Below are 17,212 nucleotides of genomic sequence, written 5' to 3' on the forward strand. Positions count from 1 at the left end.
CGGGGGTGGGCCGGTTTGGCTCACAGGTGTACAGCCCCTTGGCGTACTGTTCCCACACTTTCCCTGCAACGCTGTTTTCCTTGTGCATGCCTCTGAGGGTCAGACTATTAATGAAGCACCAAAGCTTGCTGTTGTCATTTCCTTTAATTAAGGAAAACATGGTCAGCCAATTCTGTTCAGTCTGCAATCTTTTGTGCTCCCAGACTTTCTTTTTGTAGTCAGTTCGCAAGGCGGCAATGGAATGCCTCCCTGGCAAATGAGTGCCTTTCTTTTGTGCCCTCATTGCCTTGTTAAGAGCACGCTTACTCTGTATCAAGCTCCGCGATTTTGAACGGCGAGACCCAGTATGGGATTGGCAGCTTCTCAGATGATCATTATTGCCCAGTCATTTCAATATATCGGAGGTCAGTGTTTCCCATTGTTGTGTGAGGTTCTCAGTGTGGGCTGGGTTTGGTTCTTCCTCCCTTCTGGCTACATAACCTGACAATCTATGGCTGAGATTGGTTGACCATTTTATTCTTTTAAGAATAATATGTTGTTCTTCGCCCGTGGTGGTTCCAATGACTTATTGAGATTCCGCTTGTTCCCGCGCCAGATTGAATGTGGTGCGGAGGGGCCTATGGTCGCTTTCGTCTCTGTTGTCCACTATGTAGTTGCAAAGTTTGTGGGCCAGCCCTTCGTTGGTGAAAATATAGTCTATGGTGGAGACATTTCTAAAAGTTGGATTGGCAGTCCATTCAGGATGGCTCTTTTTTTGTGTTCTGTGGGTGGAGTGCAGATTAAAATTTGCCAGAAATTCAATCAATGGGACTGACTTCTTGCTTGGTGGTGTCTCTGGGATTAAGCCCAGGCCTCTGAGATTGACGTCGCCCGCGATTATTACATCATGGTCCTCCCGGTTTATTAAAAGGTCTTTCAGTATTAAGATAAGTCAATCCATGGCCTGGGATGTTTGATATTTAGTTGGGTTGAGATAACAATTGATTAATAGAAGGGGACGGGATTTTTGACCCGATAACAACCCCTCTATTGTGATCGCTTGAAGGTCAGGAGACCCCAGTTTTAGTTCAGTTGTGTGAATTTTACACGCATGACTTACGTAGACGGAAAGGCCCTCTGACGGGCTACCAAAGATTGTCCTTTTAGTCGTTGGTTTAAAATGTTCGTAGAAGCCGCCAATGGCAGTCATTGCCCTTGCCCAGGATTCCTGAATGCACAATATGTCCCCCTGTGCAAGGTAATCAAGAGTGGCAGTGTCCCTAAAAATGTTGCTCCGCCCAGCGATATTCCATGAAATAATGGTTAACTTGGGAACTAGTCCCCTGAGTGGATTCGCACGTGAATTGTTTACGTTGCTGTTAGTTAGGTTAGGGACCCTGTCTCCATGTGACCTCCGGATGATCTAATACCTGCTGAGGCCGCTGCACTCTCCGTTGCCAGTCATTTTGCTGAATTTTGATTTTTAGCGGGGTTCTTACCCGTCCTGACTTAGTCCCCCCAACTGGGCGAGCGGACCCTGTACCTTTGAGAACAGATGTAGGTTCATGTATTTCATGGTGAGGCATCAGTACGTGTGGGTATTTCAGTGCCCTTGGGGCGGTGACTTCGATACCCCATTCAGCGAATAGTGTTGCTTCCTTAAGGACGGCCTGTTAAGCATGCTGGGTCGCAAATCCGACTATGGTAGAGTCGTCGTGGGTGTCTGTCTCCTGTCTCTTAAATTGCACCCATTCAATCATCTCTGAGGAGAATTGTGCCAGCGAATCAATGTGGCCAAAGAGGCGGACAATGTTGGACCTGCTCAGGATGTCAAATGAGCCTTTAGCTGTGTACCTTGGGGTTAGCAGCAGCTCGTAGGTGACTAATTTATTGTTATGTGCGATGGCGCACCAGCTCGCCCTTTCTCCCGGGAGCTTTGGCCACTGGTTGCTTAAATTTGGAGGGTTTTTATGGGTCATTTCTGGCTGCTCCCCGTTTGGTTCCTTGCTAAATCGGCCGTCCGCACGCGGCAGTCCGTGCCACTCCCCCTGGTCTGATGTCGAATTTGGGTGATTTTGGATTGTGTCACCTAGCTGCTGATTTCCTGGCCCTTCGATCGATAGTCCTACCACACTTGGCAGTTCTGGCTGGGCGCCCTGATTTAGTTTAGGATTTGTTTCAGTCTCCAGGAGAGGAACCCAACCAAAAGGGCTGGGGGCACTTGATGGTACGGCGGCTGCCACCTGTAAAGGCCTTTGTTGAGAATCCTCGTTGATTTGACCCTCCGTAAAAGGGATTGGTTGACTTTTAGCCTCGCGAAAAACGAGGGATGCGTCACTAGACTTGCCGATCTTAGATGCCTGTTTGGGTATAAAAATGGGAAAGAGTGGTTTGGGGGTGCTTTTGGTTTCAGTAGCACCCAAGGTTAATGACGCCGGTGATATGTTTCTACTTCTGGCTTTGGATTTCTTTAGTTGTTTTTTAAGTCTTTTTTTAGCCCTCCTTGACAACGGGCTTTAGCGCTTACTTTAGCGCTTGCCGATACTCCTTCAGCCTTCTCCGCCAGAAGAGTAATGACAGACAGGTCGTCACTTGCGGTATCAAGATCCGAGGCCTCGGGGTCACCATTCCCTTGTTCAGCCAGAGTGAAATTATTACAGGACCCTGCTAAAAGTTCCTTTGGGGCGCTGTTGGCCATCGTGCTATCGGTTGGCATTTCAGCATGCTCTGTCGTCATTACTAGTAGCTTTTGTGCGGCTTGTTCATGCATGGACGTCTCGCCCAGACCCTTGGCTAGTACAAGCATCTCTTTTAGAACTTCTGGTAGACATGCCCATTTATCGATTATGGCGGCACAGGAACTAATACTGGCAGCATGAGCGTAATGAGCGTCAAATAGGGCTTCCAGCTTTGCCAGCTTATCGTCTTGGCGCGCCAGGTGCTGGGCTATGGACTGCAAGAGATCTATTTGGACTTCCATCTTTGTAGACTGCCAGAGCAGTGCCCTAGCCATTGTGTCCTGAACTTCTCTTATTACGGACAAATTAAAATCTTTAAAAGTGGCTTCTTCAATTGGGTCGGTTAGGTCTTCGTGGTGGGTTAGGCCCGACGGGCTCCATCCCTCCATTTGTGTGATTCGCGGGACATTAGCCCTTCCTGGATTTATAGGTGTTGTTTCAAGTGTACGTTCGATTGACTGTTCCAATTGTAATAGAAACGAAATTGTTGGTACCTCCGTTCCCTGGGAATTTGGCCTCTGTGTTTTCCGAGAGGGCACAGTTGCATTCAGTCCATTGCCAATGCTCTTTGGAGAGCAGGGTGCAACCGCCTCGTTTGGCCTCTCAGTGTCTGTGGCCGCATTCGCCCCCATATGGGCCGGTCGTGAATATCGGCTGTGACCCTAATCAGGCTCTTCACCCTGACGTCTGACTGAAAGCGTGCTTCAGGGCTCCTAGTTGTCTCGAAGTTAACAAGCTCACAGGCATGAGAGTCCCTTTGAGCCAGTTGGATCTTTGGGGGCCCCAGAGTGGCACTGCTCTCAGGACCTTGTAATGATTCTTCCAAGGGTGATGGGCAGATTGAGGTCTGAAAGAATTGGGTAATGAGGCCTTGAGGGAGGGAATTGCAGGTGCCAGTGCCAGTGACTGTGTCCTGGGGTTTTTGAGTACTTGTGCTTCTGGTTACCCTTCTTTGTGCTAAACTCTCAGGGTGCACTTCTTGGACTACACTCACTGTATTTCCCTGTAACATTGTGAAACGTGTGCAGATTTATGCAGATGCATGGATATGAATCTTGCATTGATGATGCCTTGCTTGAGTATCACCTTGCTCTAAAATTGCAGTTATCTGCTCTCAAGAGTTTAAACAGAGTTTGGAAAGTGCATGTAGTACTCTTTTTCTGGCTAGGAGAGTCCATTGTTTAAGTGTGGGAAAAGCAGTATTGCTAGAGGCCTTGTTTAGGTCTGCAGAGTGTGGATTGAGCCTGTCTGTCTCCAAGAAGATTCTGAATAGAGGAGTATCTCCCAGCCCCTAGCTCAGGCGCCTGTGCTTGAGGTCACACGCTCCTTATATAAGATACTATGGAATGTTCCATTAGTGCACTGATTGGTGGCTGTGTCTGTTGTTTCTATTAGGCTTAGGGTTTTTAGGTGACGTAGGGCTTAGGGTTATGGTTCTGATTGGTGGGTTGGTTTAGGGTTTCTAATTAGTTCCTGTGGTTAGGGTTTTCTTTTGCACGTACGGCTTAGGATTTCATGCCTGACTGGCTGCTGGGACTCAGGCTAGGGCTGGGGTACATCAGCACCTCCTTTCACAAATCCTCAAAAACAAAAACACACACATCAGCAGAACAAAATCTCTCACACACACCAAATAATATTTTCCGTCACAAACTACCCACTCCCACCTTCCTGGCTTCACAACTAATACACCCCATGAACCAATACCAAGCTTTCTCTATTCTCCCACACCTAATACATACACAGCAACTCTTTTAACCGCCTCTCATCCGTTGGCCAATTTTGAAACTTACAACATGACCCACATGCTGCACCACCACCCCTAACTCATACAACTTCCACCCTAAATAGACAAAAACAAAATAAGCAACATGCCACTGCTCACAACTTCGCTTCTACGTGTCTACTGCCCAACAAGGCTTTACAACAAAAACAACACAGCTCACCAACTGACTCTCAACCACTATATACACCATCTACACATGCAGACCTATCAAAATACCTTCTTAGCCTGCTGGACGAGGAACACGATACAGAACAGATCCACTATTTCTCTCCTCAAACAGCTAATACCAGCACTAAGGAAACACCTGTTACAAGCCCACAAAATACTACTCAATCCTCTACAAAACAATGCCACCTATCACAAAAGCACATTCTCTAAACTGCCTTCTAATAAATGCTCGATTGCTCTCTAAAAATAAGCATCACATCTATAACATTCTAACTGACACAAAACCTGACATACTCTTCATAACTGAATCATGGTTGGGAGATAATATGGCTCCAGTCTTGCATGAAGCCGTTCCTATAGGCCAGTGGTTCCCAAACTCTTTCAACCCACGGCTCCCTTTACCCATTGGCCATTACCCGTGGCTCCCCATTGTTACTTTAATGAGGGTGGTGTGGATGTAAGCCCAGCTGCAGGAGTACTTGCCTTTTTCTCCCTGAAAATAATTGGGATGAAGCTGATGTAGGTATTATAACCATATACGCCGGGTGTTTCGTAGTACTAAGGCGGCACCTCTAATAAAATATTCCTAGTTACACTTCTTTACTCATGCCTTTTTTAGAGTATCCTCTTACAGTGCTATATAGCACCCCTATGCATGTAGGCCTCATTGCCAAAGTGTTTCTGCGCTTGAAGAATATTTGCATGCACTACCATTTCTACCCATGTCATACGTGCCAACACACCTGTATCAGCAGCGTGACTCATGATTTTTTAAACCACATGCAGCTTTATTTTTGCTGTCTCCTTCTTAAAATTGCCTCAAAATCACTGCAAGTAAAATAAAGTCCTCCGTTTTTTTTAAAGGTACCTCTTTCTTGCTTCCAAATGTTGGCATTCTGTTGTATATGGTGTTTTACTTCCCTGTGCTCAAGGAGAGAGCAGGTGTGTCTGTAAATGTGTGTGTACTGAAAGAAATGTGAACTGGAAGTACATATGATTCAAGTACAAATGTCAATATTATACTTAACAATACTTAGTGTGTTAATAGACAGGATAACTGTACTTCCCTAATAACTTGCATTGGTGTAAAATGCATTTAAAAAAAACTAAACTATTAACAAGTCTAACAAAATAATTCAGGCCTCTTCCGCTTACTTTGGGAGTGTTGGAACGTGGGGAACAAGTGAAATATGGAGGTCATCTCCCTCGACATGCCATCAATTAAGCATTACGTTTACAGCTTTAGGCATGTCACGTACAAATCCTCGACAACATGTGCTTAAGTCTAATTAGTTTAACTGAAGCCAACAAACCCTTCAACATTAAATGTATTCAAGTGCTTGGTGCGTGGCTCCCCTGGCTACATTTGACGGCTTCCCAGGGAGCCACAGCGCACAGTTTGGGAACCACTGCTATAGGCTATCAAACTATCACCCAAAATGGTATAGGCAAAAGGAGGTAGTGGCCTGGTTGTTGTGCTCAGGCACCCATTTCATATCAATAAAACTGATGGCATCTTGTGAGGCCCTCTTCACCAAATGTAACAATACACCATCTTCTTCCTGTAACTTCCTGCTCCTTTACATACCTCCACCCAGCAATGCTACATTCTCACTTCTAGACACGGTTTCAAACCTAATAGCACTGCACTCCTACCTATGCGTTCTGAGTGACCTCAACATTTGGTTTGACAAACCCAATATTCCCCCTTCCCAAAACAATCATAACTGGCCTAAACGCACTTAACCTGCATTAGATCGTCCACAAACCCACACACATTGCTGGATACATCCTAGATGCAATTTTTGGAAAATACAGAACAAGTTACCGTTCGAACAGTGACTCCAGTCATATGGTCAGACCACCATTTGCTTGCTTTCCAACATAAAACAACACTAAGCAACACACATAAAACCACCTTGCGTGCATCCACCTATTGACCGTGGAACAAACTCAATTTTGAACACTTCGAAACACAATTAACATCCAGTACAGATCTAGACACAAACTCAGTTCAAAAACTACGAGTGGCGACATGAAGCTTTGATATCCTCATACCACTAAAAACAACACAACAGAACAAAAGAAAACAGGCATCTTGGAGAAATACAGAGCTAAAAGAGATAAAACAGCAAATTATAAAACAGCAACGTGCATGGCTCAAAACAAACACCAATCAAGACAAACGTCACTTACAAAAACCTTAACAGATTATACATCAAATTTCACAAAATGAATGTACGGACCTGGTCAAAGCACGCAGGACTGCCGGCAGCCCTTCTGATCCTCTGTCCACCGCAAACCTTCAAGAAAATTCTTCAAACAACCTCTGCTGCCACTCCAGTAAGAAGAATCATCAACAATTCCTTAACCACTGGAATATTTCCAGAATAACTAAAACACTCATACACAGTGGCGGCTGGTGGAATTTGAAAGTGGTGAGGCGTATGCAGAACGAATTAACGTATGCGAGCGAGACCAGAACTGCTGCTGCTGAGCACCGACAGGACCCGGTGAACTTAAAGCCCTGGTTCTGTCTATACATCTGTAGCTCCTTTCAAATAGTTTTGACGTTTCCTTGGAGGACACTGAACTTCCCGCACTCCTCTGGAGGGTAAGACTTGGACACTATTAAAATACTGAGATATTACAATTGCGGCTCCCTGTAATGCCAAGACCACATCTGTACTTTCTAACATATACTGCACAATGTTAAATTTGGGACCTAGGTTGGCTACGACTTCTAATTGACTAACTTGCCACAGACAACCCATTCCATCGGCCCATCACTGCCTTCTGTTAGGGGGCTTCATTATCCTGGACTACTCTTCGGGCTCCTTAAATTGCAGGCGAAGAACCACTTCCAACACCAGAGCTGCCCAAAAGGACATTTTACAGCGTTGCGCTACTAAAATGTCTGTACTTGAAAGCATGTAGGTCAACGCACTGTGAAAAAACGAACACGTTTTAAGAAAGCATTGAGCATCCAGACAGAGGTGAAATCCAGTAGGAAATCACTTCTCGCGAGAAGCCTGCAAAAAAACCAAAGTGCTGCAGGGCCGATAAGACCAGCTCCTGCAAATTGTCAGATGCATGTAAATACATGTTTCCTGCATTTGCCGCAAATGCAGGAAACATGTATTTACATGCATACAAATGATTTGCGAGTGCAGGCATGCCATTTATCAGATTCGTGTTTCTTCGAACTTGGAACACAATTATAAATAGATTCCATAGCAAATTAAAAAAGGAGGCACTGGATATGTTTAGCTTAATTGGGAAAGTTAGTGCACATTTAAAATCAGCGCAAGTTTAATGTTTGCCATCCTTGAAGTGTGAGGCCTCTCACGTAGCTGATAGGAGTCCTACATAAAGCAGCTCCAATACCGTCTTCTCGAGTTAACGCTACACAAAACTGAAAAAAAAATGTAAAACTACTACTCGATTGCAGCAGAGAAAGTGATATTGGTGTCGTCCTGATAGTGAGTGATGTGATGGATGCATCTCTGTCCTGCATCTCCCCTGACGGGCTACGTCCGGCTGTGTAAAATACACAAGCTTTCTCACTGTCTGAAGCTTCCTCTCAAGGGCACAGTACTTCTTATGGGGAGATGGGGAGGGGGGGGGCTGGGGGGGGGGGGACGGACAAACTTACCCCGCACACTTGCCGTCTCTTTTATCAGATGCCGCAGCCTGAGGTGTGATAGACGTCACTGTTGTTCATAACAGTTGCGGTAAGGCACTCGTGTACACACACACACACGCGCACGCACACACACATGCTTGTCATACTCACACTGGTGATCACACTGCAGAATGTTAATCTGTAAAACTAACGATTTATTTCACACATAGGTGCCGCTGATTGAAACTCTACCCAGATATCGTGTCACTTTTTATAGCTGTGCCTTCCACGCTTCTGTTGTTTCCAAGCACTGAAAATAACGTCACTATTACCAAAATTATTGGGACCCGCGGGGGGGGGGCTATGGGGGGTATTATAAAACCAAACTTACCTCGGTCACCGCTGGTCCGGGTCCGCGCCACCTGGTCTGCTCCCCTTGGCGCCTTCGTATCAGGAATGGTGGCCCTGGACTGGCAGCCCCTGTCTCAGCCAATCCTGGCGCAGCATTACATCGCCACTGCACCAGGATTGGCTAAAGAGCAGGGCTAATACTGCCCATAATGAGACCCGGCTCCCCCGGGTCTCTGCCTGTGTGAGTGCTAGGGGAGAAGGAGGAGGGAAGGGGCTACTGCGAGTGTGCGCATGCGTGGGCAAGTCATAAAAATGACTTGTCCTAAATGCGCACACTGCTGCTGCCCTCCCTGTCACGCTGATACTGCCAGCCTGCCACTCACTGCCACAGGCCCGCCCCCCACACCCTATCGGGATCGCGATAACGTCACTATTGTTGTGACAGTACTCCGACCCAAATCATTATGACTCGGGCTGTTGTTGTTGTCTCATAATTGTACTTTTTGGTGCGTGCAGTCAGTGACAGTGACGGTCGTCTGGCTAGTGGGGCAACGCCCCAACGCCCTCAATCGACGAACCGCCACTGCTCATACATACGTCCACTTCTGAAGAAAATAAACATGGACCAGCTGAACCTCGACAACTATAGACCGATTACAAATGGACCTTTCCTGGGCAAACTGATAGAAAGAGCAGCATTAGCCCAGATGTCACAATTCATTTAAAATAATGCCATACACTCAGACTTCCAAACTGGCACTGATCAATCAATTTCACCTGACATGCTATAACTATGCAGATGACACCCCAAAACTCCTTCAACTGGAATGCCCCAAAGACATTGGGAACTCACCAATTTTCAGTTTTTTCAGAGCCATGGATCAGTGGATGACATGGAGCCATCTCAAATTCAATGCTTCCTAAACAGAAATATTCATGTGTGGCAATTGGAAAAATTATGATCCTCTTGTCGCATGGCCTGATGAGCTGGGAACACCGCCTAAAGTATATAAGGAAGTAAGAAACCTCGAAATGACCATGAACTCAAATCTATCAATAAATACCCAAGTGGACAAACTAGCAAGATCAAGCTTTGTTGCTATAAAAACTCTGACGCATCTTCCCCCACCAGGGATTCCCACACAAGGTCCAGGCTACCATCTCACTAGTTCAGGCTAAACTCCATTACGCCAATAAGCCTCTACCACAAATCACCTTTAACTGTGAAAAGACTACAACAGATTCAGAATTCTGCTGCCAGACTACTCTTACATATAAAACCGCAAGCCCACATCTCCCCTGCCTTAAAAGCCCGACATTGGTTACCGGTTCCAGAAGATCCACGTTCAAGTTGCTTTGTATCACCCACAAAGCGATAATGGAACAGCACCGCTTTTCATCAGGAATAAAATCACAAAATGAATTCAAAATAGGAGCCTCCGCTCTAGAGTGGCATCTTGCCTCAAAATCCCACCGTCTAAGAAAAAAAACCTGGGTGGCACATCCTTCTCTGTTCTATCTATGAAACTCTTCAGGCCGAAGCATAAGTTCCATGGATAACCATCTTTACATCAGAAAACTACTCAAGAATTGTCTCATCCCCACATAACCACCACACTTAAACATAAATATACAGCATATCCCATTGTATATAACATGTATAATAATGTTTTAAAGATATAGATATTTGTTAGTTCTGTCAAACAAGCCTTTCTAACCCCTTCCTTGTGACTGTCCCCCCTCCACCTCCTCTTTTCTCATTCCAAACACTCCCCTACTGCTATGAACTAAAAAAAATAAAAAATATATATAATTCTTCGACCCTTCCTTCTTCTATCCCTCCACTATTCCTTTTGCAATCCAAATAAACAAACATGTCCCCGGCTCAAATCAAATTAATTTCATATTTCCCTACACTAATTCACCACTAATACTGTTTTGGGTTCCAGAGTAGCTTGCTACTCGCCAAAAGTGCTACAACACCTAATCAGGGAAACAAGAGCTATATAAATGCAAACCCTGCCCTCCTCCATCCCTCTACTATCATTTCGATCCAAATAATAGACTAACATGTCCACCGGTCAAATTAATTTCATATCTAATATTTTTTTTATTATTTTATTTATGAAGCTTTTACAGAACATACAAGAAGCAAGATGTCACATCCTGAACACTGTGAAGTAAGCAAGTGGTGCAAAATTGTTTGCAATTAGGCATAATACAAACAGATCAAGTACACATCAATGTGTCAGTGTGCTCAAGTACGGTATTCCATACTGATGACTGTGGTAATAACACTTTCAGCATCTCCTGAGCGTAACATTAGAAATATATGAGTAAGTATGACATCGACTCAACAGTCATGGTGTCTGCCTAAAAGTGTCACAAGGGGGATCAATCAGCAGGTGCAATGAGGTCAAGGTTCGGCAAGTCACAGTCAGTCTCAGGCTGGTCCGTCCCTCTGGCAGATATATATCTCGTATAAAGTCCCCAAAGTTTTTGAAGCGACTCTTGGGGAGGAGGAGATCGCTGAGGTTTTCTGTCTGCGTGCTGCAAAAAAGCATGTCGTGTGACCACTGTGCCATAGTGCGGGTGGGGCCGCGAAGCCAGTTAATCGCTACTCTACAATTAATTTCATATTTACCTAGACTAATACACCACTAATCCTTTTCTGGTTCACGAGTAGCATGCTACTCGCTGAAAATCAGACGTAGCAAGCTAATGTCAGGCTGAATAGGTAATTATTTTCAGTTTCGGAAGGGTGGGTGTGCAGAGGGTGGTGGAGATCGGAAGTACGAAGCCATGCATTCACTTTTTTAATTTAGGGGGAGGAGGAAGGTTTCTCAAAGGTGGAGGGGATGGATTGCAGGAGGAAATTTTGTTAACCTTTTTTTCCCTTTTAATACATGTGGTATAGGGCACCCCATTAGTCCTCTGCCTTTCATGTTGGAAGTAGTGGCAGGTGATGTTGGGGAAGCGGTTTAATATATGACATAACATTACAGGTGGATAAAATGGGATTATCACTGAATGCCTTTTACTTGTATAGCCACTCACCTGTGGTCTGTCTTCAGGCTCTATGTCTGAACCGGAAATACTCCAGGGGTATGTCGTGGAGGAAGCATTTGGATGCCTTATGCAATCAACAAGGAGCACTTGGGCAACCAAAAGACATGTAGGTGCTCTTGGTCATTACTGCCATGTATTGCTATATTTTCAGAATTGCAGGAAGTAGAAAGCTAATAGGTAGCAGACTTCCAGGTTTCACTGTGACATACACATCTAATCATTTAGGTCTGCCAAATATTACACATCATGTGACTCTTCAGCGAATTTGTTTTATCCATGTATTAACACAGGGCCGCAAATTGCTTATACATTGCCGTTTTCACTACTACCGCAGTGTAAATGTGAGCAAACACTGTGCACTGAACAGGCCGGACTGGTGCTCCTCAGCACCAATCCTGGACTATGTTGGTGGGGCAGTCTCTCAATGTAGTGAGGACAGGTGCAAAATGTCATCTCTATGGAGATCCTGATTAGTTAGGTCTGCCAGTTGAAAGTAAAGTCTATATAAATCCTTCACAGAAAACTCAGTAGGGACCAATGCCAGCAGTAATTTGTCTTTCCACCCCATCACACAGCAAACCCAAAAAAACTTTAAAAACTTAAAGTCGCTCCGTCCATGGCGGGCCATGGTACAAACAAGAGGGAAGAGATACAAACCCTGCTCCGAACAGCCATGAAGCACCACCAGTAACAAGCAGGTACCACATCACATACAGTAAGCAAGATCCTCAAAAGGCAAAACTTATTTCTGGCTATTCAAGGCCTTTGCATCATAAATAATGGGTTATTCCAGGTGTTCATGTTTTACACGAAGACTCTTGGCGCATAAAAAAGTATTGCTCTACGTTGCACACATAAAGAAGCAGAATGCAATAGAGAAGCAGGCTGAAATATAGAAATGTCACACATTATCATACTGAAAACATGGCAGATAGGTGCTCATAGACACAAGCTGGGGAACCATTTGGGTCTTGTGCCACCTACTCACCTGCAAAACTTAAATCTTCATGGCCATCTGATGCAGGTAAGGCACTGTCCCCCCCCCACCCTCCTTTACCTCCTGCAGCTGGACCCTTTAGGCTCCACTCTCTTCCAGCCGGACACAGGGTACTCCTATGGGCGTCCCTCTTGCCCATACAAGCTCACTTTCGACTTTTGCAGGTCCTGCACAGAGATCTCCAAAGCCCAGAGGTACAGGTGGGGCAACCACACCTCCTGCTCTGGGTAAATGTGAACTCCCTCACACCAAGACCCTGCTGTGGGTTACCTTTTGGTCACTCACCCATAGATGGGCATGGTCCCCTTATGAGGGGCCAGTGGCTTACTACTGCAGATTCTGCACAGAGATCTCAAAGGACATCAGGTAGGGGTTGGCCACCTCCTGCTCTATGTGATGAGGCAGGGTTTATTACATTATTGGTTCTTACCCTGTGGTCCGAGGACCCCTGGGGATCCGCAAACCCTTATCAGGTAGTCTGTAACTGCTTGGTCAATTAAGTAATATGAACAGATTGGGGACAAACAAAAAAGAAGCAAAATGTGATCTTGAAAATTTTAAAACATTCTCTACATTTGAAGGAATTTTAAATTACTCAATAGGTGTCATCGGATTCCAATATTGATTCAGTGTGGGTCCCTCTGTTGCAGTAATGATTAAGAGGGGTCCACAGAAATCAAAAGGTTTAGAACCACTGGGGTAAATTAAGCAGCAAGAAAAGGCAATTTATGCAGAGCAATGCAGCACATGTTTTGGTAGTATTACTTCATTATTTTGTAATTTGCAGACATGGTAATACTGTCTGGGCAGATAATCACCTCGTTAATACCTGCTTAAAAACCAAACACAGATAAGCAACTGAAAGATGACCAGTTAACCTCCACAAAGGGCCTTTCACTCTCGCAAATGCAGCACAACGCTTTCAGTAACTTTAGATCCAATTGGGTTAAAAACAATTTTTGTTTAATAAAATGCCATATGTGCAGCACATGATGGATTATATGCAAAATCCCAAATTATGCGAAAAAAAGCAGTAGCATTGCATAATTCCAGTGACTCTGATCATACTGCAGCCCGATTCTGGGTATCCTCTGGGAACCCTGTTGCCACCCTCTGCCCTCACCACCACTGCATTGCAGCGCCTTAACTGCGGGTCCTTCACTGAGATCACTATAGACCTCTGATACCGGTAGGACACATTCTGCTCGTCTTTTCTGAGGCAGTGCATAAAATGGACAAGTTCTGAATAAATGCACTAAAATTTAAAAGAGAGGGTACCATCACTTTTCAACACGGGTGCAATATTTTAATTGGAAGAACGCTGACACTTCTCATTAGGAAACAGAGCAGCAAAAACAAAGGGTCTCCAACATTTTTGGTAAGGAGAACTGCTTATTTTCAGCGAAAATCTTCCCAAGTTACTAATATTAGTTTTGTGACAGTGCCCACATCAGTCAAGATTATATTAGGAACCACCACATGCAGGATTACCAGAAGTGATCACCTCAATTTATCAGTCAGTCGCAGTAATGTAAAAAAGGCTTTGTCAACGTGGAATGCCTCTACGTGGGTATTATATACCAGCCACCGCTGAAATATCCCTGCCACTATATTAGTAATAAGTCATCCCCAACGCTGCGTGATTTATCACCTAATATTGGCTTTAAATATATTTTGGAAATCTAACCCTTTTTCTCCAAACATCAGCTTACGAGTTCTAAAAGTACAAGGATTTACATCTGAAATTCATGCTATACAATTTTGGCATACATATATTAATACAACTAAATAAAAGCTTCTAATTTAGTAGGCTGGGCTGTATATATGAGAAATGCGTACAGGTAGCTGGAGAGTTACCACAGCTTATGAGCTATTCATTGGAGAAGCTTTAGCTAGACTATTGAGTACTTGCACATTTCTATTTCCATTACAAATACTACTCATAGGAATTTGTCACCTATAGCTCTGGGCCATTCCCGTGCTTTTATTATCTCTGTCCTTTCAGTCTCCCAGCCTCAGGTGCCAGACACAGTTGTCTATGGGTGTCAAGTACAGGTAGGTCAGCCTATTCACAGAGTCAATCGGGTCTGCCACCACAATGTAGCCTGTCTCTAGGCACCCATTGGGCTCTGTGTCTAGCCCCTGTCTTTTAACCACACAACCTCACTCACAATACGGACCCTCACATGCAGGTCCTACACAGAGATCTCTCAGGCCCTTTGATAGATGCAGGTCCAGTGCTTTAAAGGGAAATACAGAAGTGCAGGGCCTCAATATTTAGAGAACTCGTTTGCTCCTGAGAATCGCTGTACTCTCCCATTCAACGTATTGCAGCAGTACTGGGAAGTGCAGACACTTTCCCATTAAAAGTATTGCACCAGTGCTTAGAAGTGCATGTCATTTCTTGTTAAAGGTATTGCACTCCTGCTGAGAAGTGCAGGTACACTTCAATTAAAAGTACTGCACCAGTGCTGAGAAGTACAGGTACTCTCCAATTAAAAGTACTGCACCAGTGCTGAGACGTGCAGGTACGCTCCCATTAAAAGTATTGCACCAGTGCTGAGAAGTGCAAGTACTTTCCAATTAAAAGTATTGCATCAGTGCTGAGACGTGCAGGTACTCTCCGATTAAAAGTATTGCACCAGTGCTGAGACGTGCAGGTACTCTCCCATTAAGAGTACTACACAGAAGTGCAGATACTCTCCAAATTAAAAGTACTGCACTGGGGCTGAGAAGTGCAGGTACCCTCCCATTAAATATATTGCACCAGTGCAGGTACTCTATCATTAAAAGTACTACACCAGTGCTGAGAAGTGCAGGTACTCTCCCATTAAAATTACTGCACCAGTGCTGAGAAGTGCAGGTACACTCCAATTAAAAGTACTGCACCAGTGCAGGTACTCTCCAATTAAAAGTACTACACCAGTGCTGAGAAGTGCAGGCACTCTCCAACTAAAAGTATTGCACCAGTGCTGAGACGTGCAGGTACTCTCCCATTAAACGTACTGTACCAGTGCTGAGACGTGCAGGTACTCTCCCATTAGAAGTGCAGGTACTCTCCCATTAAAAGTACTGCACCAGTGCTGAGAAGTGCAGGTACTCTCCGGTTAAAAGTACTGCACCAGTGCTGAGAAGTGCAGGTACACACCAATTAAAAGTACTGCACCTGTGCTGAGAAGTGCAGGTACTCTCCCATTAAGAGTACTACACAGAAGTGCAGATACTCTCCAAATTAAAAGTACTGCACTGGGGCTGGGAAGTGCAGGTACTCTCCCATTAAATGTATTGCACAAGTGCAGGTATTCTACCAATAAAAGTACTGCACCAGTGCTGGGAAGTGCAGGTACTCTCCGATTAAAAGTACCGCACCAGTGCTGAGAAGTGCAGGTACACACCAATTAAAAGTACTGCACCTGTGCTGAGAAGTGCAGGTACTCTCCTATTAAGAGTACTACACAGAAGTGCAGATACTCTCCAAATTAAAAGTACTGCACTGGGGCTGGGAAGTGCAGGTACTCTCCCATTAAATTTATTGCACAAGTGCAGGTATTCTACCAATAAAAGTATTGCACCAGTGCTGAAAAGTACAGGCACTCTCCCATTAATAAATGGAAGCAGTACAGCGAAGTGCAGGTGCTCCTCCTTTCCAATTAAAAAAGTGGAGGTATTCAGGGGCACTACCTGTCCAATTAAAGCCCTGGATGCTCTGGGTCACCTCTAGCACACCGTGCCCCCTTCCCTCCCGGCCCCTTGCCCCCCTCACCTTCAGGTCCTGCACGGAGACCTCCATGGCCGTCAGGTACAGGTAGGGCACCCCGGTGCCGTGCTTCACCGGCCCGTCGCTGATGGAGAAGACGTTGGCGAAGGGCTTCCCCTTGACGGCCTTCTGCGTGGACACGGTGGCCACGGCGCCCCAGTCGCAGCGGTGCGCCACGGTGCGCGCCACCCGGGCCGTGTCGTTCCGCGGCGGCATGGACGAGAAATCGCCCGCCGTGCTCAGGCATAGCCGCAGCCCGGCGAGGAAGGCCAGGGCCGAGTAACCGGTGAGGAGGGCCAGGGCAGAGTGGAGCGAGGGCATGGCTGCGTCAACACCGGGGCAGAGACGAGACTTCTGACAGGCCGGAGGCGCAGCCCCGGCCGGCTAGGGCAAAGGGGCGGAGCCAGAGACGAACTGTCACCACCAAGTGCTTCCCCATTGGTAGGAGGATACGTGGAGGTCACGCCTTATTGTCTTCCATTGGCTGCGCAACGGGGCCAATCAGGCCTTAATCTTGAGGGTGCGTAATTAAGTGAGGATTGGCGGGTTCGCTTTTACCATCAGCCAATAGCGGTGGTCTGCGCGTGAATCTACCAATGCAAGGTCGCTCTTAGGTCAAAATAGGCGTGGCCCAGCTGCAGAAGTTTATCAACAACTCTCACGCTGCACGCACAGGAGCATGATGTCCTGGATATGGTCTATGCGGCCAAAACGAACAGTGTCAAAAGGAATTCTGGAGGCC

General features: G+C 45.6%; 1 protein-coding gene across 1 annotated transcript in view; it reads right to left on the reverse strand.

Annotated features, from left to right (window-relative positions):
- Positions 1-16,845, reverse strand: part of CREG1 (cellular repressor of E1A stimulated genes 1) — a 115,960-nt gene extending 99,115 nt beyond the window's left edge. Inside the window, exon 1 of the mRNA XM_078656701.1 lies at positions 16,477-16,845. Within this exon, the coding sequence (XP_078512827.1) occupies positions 16,477-16,791 (315 nt within the window). The 5' untranslated portion in view covers positions 16,792-16,845. The remainder of the gene's footprint in view (positions 1-16,476) is intronic.
- Between the last annotated feature and the right edge of the window lie 367 nt (positions 16,846-17,212).

This window comes from Lissotriton helveticus, chromosome 8, assembly GCF_964261635.1.
Source record: "Lissotriton helveticus chromosome 8, aLisHel1.1, whole genome shotgun sequence".
Classification (NCBI taxonomy): domain Eukaryota; kingdom Metazoa; phylum Chordata; class Amphibia; order Caudata; family Salamandridae; genus Lissotriton; species Lissotriton helveticus.